Here is a 15,255-nt window from a genome sequence, read left to right as displayed (position 1 = left end):
GAGTTTTTTTGTCTTGTTGTTCTGCTACTTTTGGTGCTATTCTATTTTATAGACGCAGCACTTTATATGCAACATATAACTAAAAATGCAAGTGGATGTGGCACTTGGTTGAAAATAATCTGAATAAAGCAATTATCCCTCGTTCAGCATAGTTTATACATAGTTTTGTATTTCCACAGCTGTTGGGTGTGCAGGCCCAGGTGTTTACAAGTAAACCACCATGCTGACACACTGTTTGAACAAAACTCTGAGGAAAGAAACAAATATTATTGCCCAGTCGTGTGTCTTGAAAACCAGCCAATCTATCTACAGTAGTGTTCGGTGTAGTTGAAAAAACACATATACATAATTTGGAGATTGCTTACACACAATTAGCGCAGGCTTTTTTACATTAAAAATGGTCAAAGAAAATAAAGAGCTATTGGCAAGATTAAATCTAGGATCTCTTCCAAGATTTCTCTGGCTGGAAGCTAGTTTGAGTAGGGGAATTCAATGTGTGTGAGTGTGTGTGTGTTTGCATGAGAGGGAATGTGGGAGAGTGTGTGGGCGCTTGCATGTGTGTAGTTCAGGAGTGAGAGTCCCACCCTGTAGACGAGTATGATGACTAAATGTCAATTTGGGGGAGTCTCTGCAGTGCTGGCCTCCTGTCGTCACGCTGCTGTCAAGCCTGCACAGCGTGCGTGTGTGTGTGTGTGTCCTGTCGCCCACGCCAACCAATGATCGCCACGGAGATTTCCCCTCGCAGAGAGGGGTCGGCAGTATGTCTGGGCTCTGACTAATATTTTCTGTTTGTGTTAGGGTGTAGATGGGGAGAGAAGTAAAGAGCAGATGATGTTGGTCATCCTCACACACACTAACCCGATCCCCCCCTCACCACTCCTCCAGTTTGCTCTGTCCCCTTTTTACTCCCACACTCTCTTCTTTTCTTTTTTTTCCTCCTCCCTCACCCAAACATGTGTCTGGTCGCACTGTGTGGTCATGTCACTCCCTCAAGTCTCCAGACGGTAACCTTGCGTGTTGTTGCAGTGCAGGCTGTCACTGTGATATTAGCATTCAGTGGGCCGGCGAGTGCAGGTGTCACATCTGACAGGGAGTTGTCCTTATCTGGCGCAGGTCGCTCCCTCCAATAGGCTGAAGGTCAGAGCAGATCTAGTATATATTGACGACAATGGCCTCTTTTATTGTTTTTTATTTCCTGTCCACACACACAATGGGCCGTGATAAGCCTAACAACTTGTGGAGTGATTTCTGTTTAACAATTCTACAATTTTTGCACAATTTAGAGACTAACTGAAAAAATACTCAACAGATTAATTGAATGTAAATTTAAAAGCCTAGCTTTGAATTCTTAATACTAATACTAATATCAATTTGAGGTTAAAAAAGGGTAAATGCTATCTGAGTTTTTTCTATTAAAACATAACACCAACAAAAAAAATCACTACTAAGGATGTCTTAAATTTTGTGAACAACATATTCATAGATTGATACAGACATTTTATAGTTGAAAAATGTATTTTGTCCCTTTAGCACATTTTGTGAATTGCTGTACTGCAGTTTCTTTTCGACATGGACACTGATATATCTGTTGTAATCTAAAATTGGTCCGGCTCTAATGAAAATAATCAGAATAATCATTTAGCTATTTGGCTAAATAATAACACCAACAAAGTAGTTCAGTTTAAAAATGACATATTAAATTTGGCCAAAAGTTGGGTTATATGGGAGAGAACTGTGAGATCTAGTCTGACATCTTTTGCACAGCACTTTCTCAACCTTCCCAACTCTCCTCATCAGCTTTCCTCCACAACTCTTCCCCACCTTTCTGATACACCAGCTTGTCTGACTCCCCCCCCTCAAACTCACCTCCCTGCTCCCTTGCTATCGCACTTCTCTTCCTTTTCCCCAACTTTCCCTTCATTCTCTCTCTTTCTATCCCTCCGTCCCTCCCCGCCTCCCCCAGCACCCTCCTTTGAACCTGGCCTTGTGTCTGTGGACCCAGAGGTCTGTCACTGAGCAGATGGTTTGATCTCTGGCTGGGGAAATGCTTTGAGGAGAGCTGAGAGGGGCCAGGGGCCTGGACCAGGGGCTTCTGCCTGGACCTGCTGTCTACACAAAAGATGGGAGAAACTGCTGCTCCCTTGATGCTTAGAATATTTGAACTGACAGCGTAGTACAGTGTTAACAGTACTCCATCTATATCGGCTGCACTGACTGAGAGCATGGCATTTGATAGCGAGATCACAGGGTTGCGTTTCTGGTCCAATATTGTGATATTATGTTCGTTCTCCCTCTCTGTTTCACAATATCAAAGCCAGCTGGGTCCTTTATCCGTCCACTCCATAAACAAGCATGACTGTCCTGAAGTACACGCACAGTTATTTATCTTCCGAGTGAGTCAGGCTGAAAGTTTCGTCATTGATCTGATTTGAAATTTTTCGGGGTGGTGCTCATCACGGGGAGATTTACTTTCTGTGACTCTGTCAAGCCACAATGAAGAAGTAGGAATGTTGGAAGCAGAAATTTCACTCAATTGTGTGCGTGTTTTGATTCTGGAGTAATCACATGGGTGTTGTGTGTATATATGTGAGGGAGTGCAGAGAGTGAGTCATATTTGACAGCTGACAAACACAAAAAGACAGGACTGAACCTGGTCAGAGTTGAAACTGGACGTCATCTGGAAGGACAATAGATGACAGATATCATCACTCACAATTCATTGTTTAGATTGTCCAGTTATGAATTTCAGATTTATGTTCTTGATAAATGATTCCTTTCAATGACTGACTGTGTTGCAATTTAATTACCAGCAGAGAGCTCATTTTGAAAATGTATTCGCACATGAAAGGCTACAAATTGTAAAACTCTGAGCTCATGCCAATGTAATCTGATTACATTTAAATCAGACTTGATATGTGTCCGCTACACCTGTAACTTCTCCCCTCAGCTGAACCCAACACCGCAACATCAAGACAAATTTTACTGCAGTAAAAGCAGGTGAACGCAAAGTGCACCAAGACTGCAAGGCACTGCCAAACATCTGAAACTTGTGTTTCAGATTTTCACACACACAATGCATTTCAGATGAACTTAATAGTTCACCACTTTTTGTTAGATGTTTATTTACCTTTCTCACTTCATGTCTAAACTTCATTTTCAAACTTGGCCCTTTTCACCCTTATTTTAACTAGTTTACAGTACAGTATGTTACTAACACGCCTTTAAAAAGGGCTAAACCTAAACACTAATAGCTTTTTGTATATATTTTATTAAATTTGAGATATACTGACTAATCGACAACGAATCTCACAATCTGTCAAGAAGAAAAGTACATTAATTAAAAGTGCGTGCAAACAACAGACATGGCTGCTTCCATTTGTTTGACTTAAAGAGAGGAGAAGAAAGAAGGGAAGAAAAGAGAGGGGTCCCAGGTCTCCACATGAATACATGAAAACACATGCTTCTCTTCTCCTTCTGTAATCCACCGGGGACTCACGCCCCATTTGGTTCCCATTAGCATAGCTCTGGTCGCTCTGCCCCGTGTCAAAGCCCAGACGCACAGCTGCACAAAGGACAGGGACCTCTGGCTCTGTGACTGCCAGCCGCTGGGCTCAAAACCAGAACTGACATGGAGGACGGGCTTTACACTGTGGGGATTTGAGGGAAGACACAAGCCTTTTCTGTCAACTACATTTTCCCCCTGTGCAGTATAAGTTTTATGCTGAAGTCGGTGCACAAATGATTAATCGTTGTTTATTTTGTACCACTTTGTGAGGCAAGGAAGCTCTGTTTCAAGTCAAATCCAATGTATAAAATCAAACAAGCAAAAATTAGCCTTGGCATAAGGTATTTGCTCCCCTGTATTTTGTGGCGTGCTGTGTCTGACTACAAAGACTTGCTTTATTCAGCGTGTTTTATTTGTCACCTGTTTCCAATATGGACATTGTGAAGTCCTGATCTATCTGACGGAGCCAGGGCTGGCTTTTTGACACGCAAAGCTGCTGTGCCTCTTTTCCTACACACGTTGGCTGCACATTTCTGGCAGGAAATTGACAGGATTTCAGCAGCTAACTCATGGATGAGATAATATCTTGTGGGTGGAAGAGAGGACAAGATGCTCCCAGTGTTTTACAGTGACCCTAAGCAGAGACAAATTTAAATCTGAAGCTGCTGCTGCAAAGGCGAGGCACACACATGCACACGTACACACAGGGTTTTCATTTAAATCTCGGCTTTGCTTAACTCACCAAACAAGAAATGTGGTCTGTGGCTGTGTGTTGAACATGGTAAAGGTTTCAATTAAAGTAGGATTGAACAATACCCACCCAGCATCCAGCAGCTGTCTGGGTTGGCTTTCCATTGTGCACTGTCTAGAGTGGATACAGAGAGGCTGAAAGGGACTAGGCAACCGGTGTTTTAGCTGTGTTTTCAGTAGCATATAGTTACAACGTCAACCTTAAAAATGACAGGGTAGTAATACAGTTGTACAGGATATTAGTTTAGGATCACCATCAGTTCTATGGTTTCATAGTATCTTTTTTGACTTCTATATATGCTGCTTGGTTGGACCGAGTTGCATGTAGCCTGCTTTCCCGTCTATCTGTTTAAAATCCTCTCTGAACCAACTACAAGAGTCCAGGCTGAAACCATCTTGTTCTGAAGCTCCTATTTCCTGCAGTTCTTCAGTCCATCTGTCCCACTAACACTCTTTTAATTGAGAGTCCTCCCCAGTCTGATGCTGGCCATTGCTGACTGTCAGTGTTTATACAATTGGGCTGGGACAGGGACTGCAAGCCAAGCAAAACATCCATGAAACATCAAGCCTGCAGCTAAACAAAACCCAGCAGTGAGACACACACACTTGAGCCAGATAAGGGCTGAAAATGATGCTTTTCTGAACGCAGCTAGGTTAAGTTGTTGACCATAGCAGTAACACGGCAGCTGTGAGAGAGTGTTGACTGTTGTCTGGGTCTAATTGCTACAGCATTGTGGGATTTTCTCCACTCACTTTCACTTTCTAGCTGCTCATTTTTCTAGTGATTTACGAAGTCTAACACACACTCGCTCACACACACCCCTCTGTCCTTTTCCTCACCGTTGTCCTCTTTAGTTGTGAGCCAAAGAGGAAACCCTGGCGAGACGCTAGCACAGTGACTAATGCTGTGTATCTGGCCGAGCCTCAGATAACACAACCTCCTCCCCCGGCCTGCTGTGACAAATATGTGCGAGTGTAGCAGTGGGATCTGGGCCCAAGCTTGTCCCTGACCCAACCCAGGCCAGACAGGTTAAACTACGGCCAAGTGCAACGCAGATCTATGCTGTCCACAGAGTACTGAGTACGTGAGAATCACGAGAAGCAGTCTTTATGATCTTGTCTTTCTTATTTCCTCTGACAAACCCCACACACACAGACATTCTTGATGATCTCGTTTTTGATGGCCATCTTTGACACATGTAACGTTTCTTCTCTTACCTTCTTTCTTTTTTTAAATTCTGTAATCAGTCTGCATTCTTTCATAGTATTGCGTTTTGATGCCGTCATATCACAAACATCTTTTCTGTTACTCTTCTCTTTCACGTTCCTGACTGAATGTGGAACAATGCACAAATTAATCCCAAGAAATAACAGGCAAAGTACATCCCCTCCCTTCCCTTTTTTCCCGTCAGTGCCTCCTCAGTTGAGGGGGCTTGCTGCTTTAATGCTTCTTAATGCTGCTGTCTGTTTAATGGGCCAGATATGAGAGGTGCTGCTAGCCAGCGTAATAAGTCAGTGATTAGAGGGCGCCTTGTCACAGCAGCAACCCCGCAGACAGTGGCACGCTCTAATTGCCGTATTAGACGCCCCTTAACTATCTTGTCAGCTGTCAGACCCCAGCTCGTAAACAGCAGAGGTGCATTTGATATTTCCATTTGTTTATTTCTGTCTGCTGCTGTTAGCGCTGCTGCAGAGAGGGGTAATTAGAAAAAGGCTGTGTTGCGTGACTCAGTGTGCTAAATTTGGCTACTGTAAATTTGAGTTTACCGCGTCTATACGCTTACCTTGGAGCGGCAGCTGGATTCGCGAGATCACGCGAGAATCCATTTTGTCAGGTTTCAAGTTATGTTCTTGTGGCCAAACCAACAATGGTTTGGTCCAGTGTCCTGTGAGGAACTACTGGCAGCTATGGCTGTGGTTTAGGTGTGGCGACAGCGAGAAGTTAGCCCACGATAGATGATGACAGACAGATGGTTCATCCAATTACCTGCCAAGTATTCTTTTGAACGTATCTGCCGTTTTCCAAACAGTTTCCAAGGACAACTTCTCAGGTTATTGTCAGGTTATCTTTATGCAAAAAGAGTTACATAAAATGACGATCTTCCCTGGCAAAAAAATCTGATGTTGCAGTCATTTCAAGATTACACTCAAAATTTAAAGTGGGTGACAGGCATATAAGAGGACCAAACACAGACAGTTAGTGTCATTTTAGTGTGAATTTAAGTTTAATACAGGGGACAACACTATATGAAAAGGGAGAAAAATAGATTATAGATGCATCCTTTACCATAAATTAATAGATAATAATATAAATATGAATAATAATAAGCTGTTGAGAAGATTGTAGGCAAGATTGTGGGATATTCACATTGTGACAACATAGAAAACTGCATGTGAATACGACTAACAGCATTATAAAACAGTTTTATGAACATGGATGATGCTTCAAAGACATCAAGTCAAGGAAGTCACTGTAGTGGAGGGAGCTGAGTTTTTACAGAGTGGAAATGTTCTTTGACTTCAGCTGAAGTTACCTCAGGACAGCGGGGAAGCCTTGAGTTTTTAGTGTCTATCCTGTATCTGAAAGGTCATAAATTTGACCCCAGTCATGGCCTATGTATGTTCTTGAAAAGCCATGTCTGCTGGGTAAGTGTACATGAGGGAACACTGAACGCACTTATTGCATGCTCTTCTGGATAAGAAAGTCAGCTCAGTGCATAATGTATGTACACTCCGACTGACACATTGCGTATAATCCTCACACACTGTTAGGATTGCCATGCTCGTACCTGGAGAGCTTAAAAATGGTGTAAAGTCAAATAATCTCTTTCTCCTGTCTCATTCGGTGTCAAACTGTGAGGTGACATGGTTAGAAGTGGTGTAATTTTGTGTTTAATCTTGGATTAGCCCATGTTCACTTTGACACCTCCAGTTACTAATCTGGTTTACAACACCTTAGGGCGAGCAAGGGGGGATTCTGATAGATTTTATGGTCCCTTAGTAGATTATGAGTGAGCTGCATTTTATATCCTGAATTACAGGATATTGGTCTAATCCAAAGACTAGTTATGTTATTTGCTGCTTTTAAACACCAGGCTGTACATTTGGGTTAATGGTGGTGGATTTGGTGTGTGCACAGCAGAAACAGAGTAATATTCTGTCATTACTGATTATGTATTGACCTCAGTTGTGTGTGATCTAGGCTGCTGAACCTCTTTTATCTGGAAGTGCTGACTGACTGTTTCTGACATTGTGAAATATAGGTTGTTAGCGCAGACATGGACTCCAACCTACGACCCTGCGCGTCTGTGTCACATAATTGTCACACCATTGTCTTATAAGAATAACAGTGAGACAATATGAGATAGCATATTTAGTGCAGATTGTAAATTCATAAAGTTTCAGGCTGTGATAAGTCGGGCTTTGCCGCGAGCACAAGCAGTTTCTTTGTCATCGTCTTCCTCCTCTTTTCTCTGACAGACACGTATCTCTACAGATAGTGCCTTCACTTTTAGATCTGACAATTTCCCTCAGTACTGGCTCATTAAGATTCTCCTGTCAAAATAAATAGGCAGCCACCTTGTACAGTACACCCAAGTTCCTGCCTTGAGCATTCTTGAAATTTTTTCTCTTTTGCTCTTTACAGCCTTAAGAATTAACACATAGGAAAAAAACTCTCAGTCATTCACCACTGACTCAACAACATATATGCCAAATGTAAAATACATTATCCTCATTGTGTGGAATCTGTGTTTATTATGCCAAGTTATTAACTTGTAGGTTTTCTTTTATTCTAACATCAGCAGCCAATATACTTAGATTACATGTTGATGTTAAGGAAATACAATATTTGATTTACAAAAAAGATAAGACTGTGATTTCCATAAGCAAAGTTTGCTGCAGCTGCAAATTCCCTTCAGGCAGTTTAGGTTGCAAAAGTGTTACTATCTTTATTCATCAATTCATCTTGATAATGTAAAAAAATGTCTGATAAACAAAGGGCTGCCAATGCTTATTAAGATTCATGTTTTTAATTTCTTTTTCTCTTTCTACTCCTTCTTTTCACTCTTTACTCTCTCTTCTTGTTTCTCCATGTCAGTGTGAAATTTACGGCTTTCAGCTGCTGCACTCGTTTGGATGATAGAGCTGTATTCGTCTGTGTGGATTTCAAAGTATATAATACATTTTCTCCACACTGAACATTTACTTTATTGTTTGAAGGATATGAAACATCTTATAGGATCAAATGACCCTCTGTAAAATGTACCTGAGTTTTTGTGTAGTTTTTAACAGCCATTTATGAGGGTGTAAGCCTCAGCAGACGGTGCATTGTGCTGTACTGAGATGCCCTCGTCAAGTCTGGACACTTAACCTGACTACTAAAAGCTTTCTGGGGTCAGACTAAGTGCAGTTCCAATGTTGAGTAATGGAGCTTTAGTCAAAACAAGTTACATTTCTGTGTTTTCAGGAAAGGAAGCCCTTTGTCACTTCACATGAACTCTGGGAAATTACAGTATGAATAGGAAGATTCACACATTACAATTAAACAGCAGTCGGGAAATTTGGTGGCTGAGTCATTTTTAAGAAGTAATATTTGTGACAATGGCTGCTGCTGACACATTTTAGAGTAACAGTTTAGATGGTGGTTTTCTGTTCAGGGATTTGCTGTTCTGCAAAAGTCTATGTAATAATTTGTCCTACTGCTTTTTTCTTGTATTCATGACTGTTGAATTGATAACTTCTTTTTAGTTCTTAGTATTTGTTCTTTCTCTTTTCACCCACTCATTATGTCTCCTGTGTACCTGAGCTGTGATTGACGTGGATTTCTCTGTGTCTGTTTCTGTTCTGTGTCCCTGCAGGCCATTCGCTGCACACTGGTGAACTGCACATGTGAGTGTTTCCAGCCTGGCAAGATTCACCTACGAACATGTGACCAGTGCAAACACGGCTGGGTAGCTCACGGTAAGAAAAATGTATTTTATTTTGGGTTGATGAGTGTAGCTAATTAAGGTATATAAAAATATAAACTTACTACTGAACTTCAAGCAGCTGCTTCTTCTTGCTCTTTAGAGACAAGATCGTGACCTACATATCTGCACTCTCTATTTAGTGAATTGTTTTGTATTATTTCTTTTTTACTGCAGTATGTAGGTTCTCTCTATCTGTGGTTGTGAATGTACTGAAAACCAAAAATGTTTTTACTTATTTTCCATAGTTAAAGTAACTTTGATATTTTTGTTTGCTTCTGTATTTTTCGGTTGCTTTCAAAGTTTTGTTTTTGCACCTTAGATAAAAAAACAACAAAAAGAAACAACCACAAGACAGAGAGAGAAGCGAGAGACCACACCTTATGAGTTTTTCACGCGGGTAAGAAAAAGGGAGAGAAGGCAAGAAAGTACAAAGAGAAGGAGGAGGGGAAAAAGATAAAAGAAAACACCTGTTTGGCTTGCGTCCGCACAAGAGCGGGCCATGGGCCCTTCAGCGAATCGCACAGGACCCCATTGACTATTTTTTAATCTCTCCCTCTGAACTGTCAGGCGCCCATCTCTCCTCTCCCCCACTTTTCATTTCATGTCGGCATTGGCAGGGACTCTGACAAGTAGTTCTTCATTTTTTATTATGTTCGTGTCTGGCTGTGCTGTGTTGTCAGGCAAAGCCCTCGTCAGCAGGAAAAAGCCGTCCCAGGATCAGAGAGAGACCCAACCAGGTGTCACCCAGACAGGCAGGGAAAGGGAGAGGGAGAGAGAGAGAGAGAGAGAGAGAGAGTGAGGTATGAGGTAAGAGAAGAGAGAGAGAGATTGAGACGAGGAGGAAGAAAGAGAGAGTCGGCCAGGTGTCGCCCAGACAGGCAGAGAGGAGAAAGAGGTGACTAAGGCTGCAGAGTGGGCACCAACAAAACTTATCTAACACTCACAATTCAGCTTTCAGAGGAGCAGCGAGTCATTATACTTTTTTTCACCCGGGTTTTGCCTCTCAGGCAACATACATTCTAAGATAATCTTATTCTTATCTTATTGTTGGAATATGTTGCGACTGTATGCAGCCTGAGAGTCACAGCAGATGCTTCTAATGGCTGAAAAAGGGGTACTTTCCCCTCCTCTGCATGTTTTTCTGGTAAAAGAAGAATAATTTAATCTTTTTTTTTTTTTTTTACAGTTTATATTCTCCTAAAACACACTACTGAACATTAATCAAAGATATGACAGTAAAGAGCAGTGTTCTTTCTATCTAGTTTAACAAAGCTTTTTTTGCTTGTTATTCTACCATTATAATGAAAAGTAACCAATTTAATGTCATCTGCTAGATTGATGTATATAAATTTAGGAAAATAGCAATAACATAAATACAGGACACCGAACCCACAATCTTGACTTCATAGTAAATACCCAAGTAAAGAAAGTAAATAGGATGCGTGAAGTGATGCAATAAGTGATGCAATTACACAAATAGAAAGAATTAAGGCTAGAGACAGGATGAAATGCAGGTTGGGGTCAAGATGGAGACAGAAGAGGCAAATAAAATGCAGATGCAAGGGCAGCGTAAATGTGAAGCACAAGATTAGATTAAATTGAAAAGAATGGCATATAATTACATTAATGTCATTGCTTTTATCTGATAGATACGTTATTATCAGCGGGTGCTGACGGTGCAGTGGCCTCCTAAGGCAGATTTGAGATGAGAGGGAAACTTGATAGTCATTAACCGTGCCTGCCTGTCTCTCTGTGTGTGTATTTCCCTCTGTCTTTCTCCCTTTGTCATCCGGTCATCCATGCAGCTCTGGACAAGCTCAGCACCCAGCACCTCTACCACCCAACCCAGGTGGAGATCGTTCAGTCCAATGTGGTGTTCGACATCAGCAGCCTGATGCTGTACGGCACGCAGGCAGTACCTGTCAGGCTCAAGATCCTTCTCGACCGCCTCTTCTCCGTGCTCAAGCAGGAGGAGGTGCTGCATATCCTGCATGGCCTGGGCTGGACCCTCCGAGACTATGTCAGGGGCTACATACTGCAGGTCAGTGACCAACACATGTAAAGCATCATATGGGTTTAGTGTAAATGTCAAGACCAAATATTAGCAGTACTAAACGCTCTGCGTACCCACAAATGCATCCCTGCACATGCTTTTATATTTGCTTGCAATTTTTTGACAATTTTTGAAAGTGGGGATAATGTTCACAGTGATTGCTACCATTACTTTCTCACCAAGTGTATCTACAAATTTCTATGGCACTGCAGTTATTTTGAGAGGTATTGATCAAAAGCACAACAGTCACAATCTAGGCCACTTCAGTCCCATTGCCCATCCATTTTCCTCACATTTTCCCTGCTGTTACTTCTACTTCAGTCTGCCCCCTTTTCCTGCCCTGTCAACACTATGCCCCTCTGCTGGAAAAAGGAAAGAAATAAAAAAAAAAAAAAAAGTGGAGAAAAATGTCACGCCAGCAAACTATAAAACCACTGTAGTGCATTTCCTCTCTCCATCTATCCATCCCTCCCTCCCTCCTTCCCTCCCTCCCATATAATTGCAGTCAGACACATTTCTCAATCAAAGGTACGGACATTTTGGTGTTGAAACCCAAACCAAAGTGTTCCTGAATGAATTAGTTAAGAGCGAGAGAACATGTGCATGTGGTTTTCTGTGTGTATATGTGTGTGTGTGTGTGTGTGTGTGTGTGTGTTGTGTGCACATGTGCTTATCTGTATGCGTATATGGTTTAGTGTTCCAAGGGTGTAAGTGGAACAGCATGGTGAGGAGAGGGTGGTTTGTATGTGGAAACAGCTTCTGTGAGTAAAGCGCTCGCAGATCTCTTTCTCCTAAAGAACACACACAGAAATGCAGAACAAATACACACACAGAAATGCACATAATAACAAATTAACACTTATATAATGAACTACAGTTATAGTAAACACTGTTTTCTGGTTTGGAATTACAGTTTAAAATCAATATTTTGTTTGTGCATTTTAAAAACAGAGTAAAAATACATATGTAAAAATATAAATATTTGAAAATCTGGAAAATGAAATATATTTTAGATTTTATAACAATAAACAAATATAATAATAATAATAATAATAATAATAATATATTGTTTTATATTCCTAAATTAAAAACATTTTCTTATTTTATCAAATAAAAACATAAGAGCTGTAACCCACGATTATTTTCATTATCAATAACTCTGGTTGAGTATCTTTGTGATTCATTGATAATGGTTTAATCTATGACATGAGAAAATAAAAAAAAAACAAGAACAAAGGTGACACTTTCAAATGTCTTATTCTATATTAAATTCATATATATATATATATACATATACATATATACATATACATATATATATACATATATATATATATATATATATATATATTACAGGCAAGCAGCAAATATTCACGTTTGACAATATCAAGATTGTCAGTTGTTTGTTTATTACCTTTCTGTCAATTGACCGTTTCAGCTCTAAAAACTTTCTCATAATTTCATTTTAATAGTTCCCTTTGAAAAAAAGTAACTAAATGGGCCAAATCGGCACTGTGAGAAATCCCTGTATTGAGTAACCATTGGAGCCCTGTGGTTCCCATAGATGTAGCCTAGCTGTGTTTTTATCAGCTGGTTCTAATAGTCAGCTGGTGGGAGCACCGTTGCTCAACCGCTCAGCCTCATGTCACGCTACTGGCTAAATCCTCTAGATCTCCTCAGAAGGGCTTCAAAGGTTCCGCGGCTGCGGAGAAACAGCCAGTCACTTAAGGACAGTAAGTAGTCATTGTACGCCCCTATTAGCCTGTAAGTAGCTATGAAATTCAATCATCTTCCCCGAGCCTCCGGGCAAAGCTTTGTGTCAGGGGTGTATTCCCCACCACTATGCTGTGCTAAATGAGAGCTAAAATGAGTGGAACAGTATTGCAGTTGATAGATAATAAGTTGTCTTTTTGATATTGATGTCGGGGGTGATTATTTGATGATTAATTACTTCACCGTAATCCTAGCAGTCTTGCTTGCTCGCACTGATTTAGAATTTTTTTAAAAAAAGAATAATCATGTTAATTTCTATTTTAATGAGATGTCCACTATTTCTGAATTATGCTCTAATGCAGTTTCTCTTACATTTTACATTTTGTTTGAGGGCTGTGGTTGGCGTACTTAAACATATATTCATCTACCTCTTTTTTTCCACTGCTACTATGTCACAAGAGAAAAGTGTATCTTGTGTGTGTGTGTTCGGTGCATTGTGTTGGGTGTCAGTGTGCATGGGTGTCAGTAATGCGCCAGAGAGCTCAGGACACTGAGCTGACAGAATATACCTGCAGCTCCTCTGATGCCTGACCGCTGAATGTATGCAGTGCAGGAGGAAAGAAAACACACATTTATGTATGTTCTACCAAACACATAGAAAACAAAAATGCAGCTTTTCGTCAGTTCTGCTTCCTTTGTCAGTCTAACACTTTCTCTCTACTCATGACACTAATTTGAAGAAACAATAGGCTGAGTTAGTCAAAATCATGCATTACACCCTCTTCAATATGTCCTCACATTCTCAGTACTATTGTCGAGGGAAGTGAACGCCAGTGTTTGTCGCCTCTGCTGACTCCACCTGCCTCCCAGCTGAGGCAGTGGTCACCCTTCAACACTCTCCAGCCTACTTCTTATCCTCATTTATGATCTTGAGATGTGATTCACAGAGCTCACACATGCGCACACAGGCTCGTACCTGGACAAATGTACAAACTTTGTCCTTAGTTGTGCTCACTGTGATCTTAAAGCTGTAAAGTGCATGTATCTGTGTGTCTTTACGTGCCATGCTATGTGCTGCCTCCACTTGGATTGCGCTGAGCTCAGTGCAGGACTGGATCAGCAAGATTCATCTAGTTTGATTCTCTCCCGATGGGAATATTTAGTATATCTCTTATGGCACCCACCTGGCCTTTCTCAGCATACACAGCAGAAGTATTTTCATACACTTACAGAGAGGACATATTGTGGATTAATACACATGGAAGAGACACTCGCGCTTTGTTCATTCACAACAGAAGCATCATTGTTGCATTCATCCTGCTAACTCGCACAATGACACTGACATCAATACATCAATGTCAATGTATTTAGAATAATTATCTTTATTATCACCGATGCAGAATGAACTCATATTCTTTACAGTACAGTAATACTACAAATGCGTTACAGAAGCAATTAATCAGTGTCAACATCTGAGATAAACTTTGCCCTCCTCTGTTCTGCCTGTCATGCACGGCATAACAAAAGTAAATACATTGTAGAAGTGTGACTAAATATGCGTACACTTTGCAATTTACCTTTATAATGGGTTCCTTAAACTGAAGAAATCAATATTATTAAAAGCTCAATGGTTTATCAAGTGGTTGGAATTTTGATTTGTAAAGGAGAGGAATTATACATGACATCAATAACCATTAAAATGAATGATTGTCTTTCTCTCCCTCTCTTGTTTCATCCTTCTATAAATCGTTTGTAGTCTGACCTTCAGTTCACAAACTGCTCCCTTATAGCATTAAAACACACGTACACCAGCAGACTTACACAGTCAGTTGCTATTTTCATATACAAATGTATGCATGCAGACACATGTGCTCAAACAACCACATATCCATACAGTAACATAATGAGTCTGGATGTTTTTAAGTTCTCAGTAAACACATTCTTGCTGCCAGACAAGCCAAAAGAGCATAACTCCCTGTCATCACATTTTCAAGAGTTTTAGTTTAAAAGTTATTTAATGACCTTTGCAATGTCCCTCACCACTAGCTGGCTTGTGTGCTGTAAAATATTCCACAAGGAGATTGTCCTGAGAACTCACACAGCAAGTTCAGCCAACTTTTAAAGAAAATGGTTATGTTGGTTGGATCAGTTTAGTTAGCAAAGTGAGATTTAAGACCTGCTGTTCTTTTTTTGATTTTTTATCGCAATCCTCTACTGTTTGTTCAAGTTAACCAATTTGTTTTATGTGTAAAATCATAAATATT

The 15,255-nt window shown here is 40.6% G+C and overlaps 1 protein-coding gene across 5 annotated transcripts in view; it reads left to right on the top strand.

Moving 5' to 3' along the window:
• bnc2 (basonuclin 2) overlaps positions 1-15,255 on the top strand; it is a 177,989-nt gene that overhangs the window by 118,994 nt on the left and 43,740 nt on the right. For all 5 annotated transcript variants that reach the window (XM_044347106.1, XM_044347105.1, XM_044347104.1 and 2 more), the window contains 2 exons: positions 9,115-9,217; positions 11,031-11,266. In XM_044347106.1, the coding sequence (XP_044203041.1) occupies positions 9,115-9,217; positions 11,031-11,266 (339 nt within the window). The remainder of the gene's footprint in view (positions 1-9,114; positions 9,218-11,030; positions 11,267-15,255) is intronic.

The sequence above is a fragment of the Thunnus albacares genome, chromosome 3, assembly GCF_914725855.1.
Source record: "Thunnus albacares chromosome 3, fThuAlb1.1, whole genome shotgun sequence".
Lineage (NCBI taxonomy): Eukaryota > Metazoa > Chordata > Actinopteri > Scombriformes > Scombridae > Thunnus > Thunnus albacares.
This window is presented reverse-complemented; position numbering and strand designations above follow the sequence as displayed.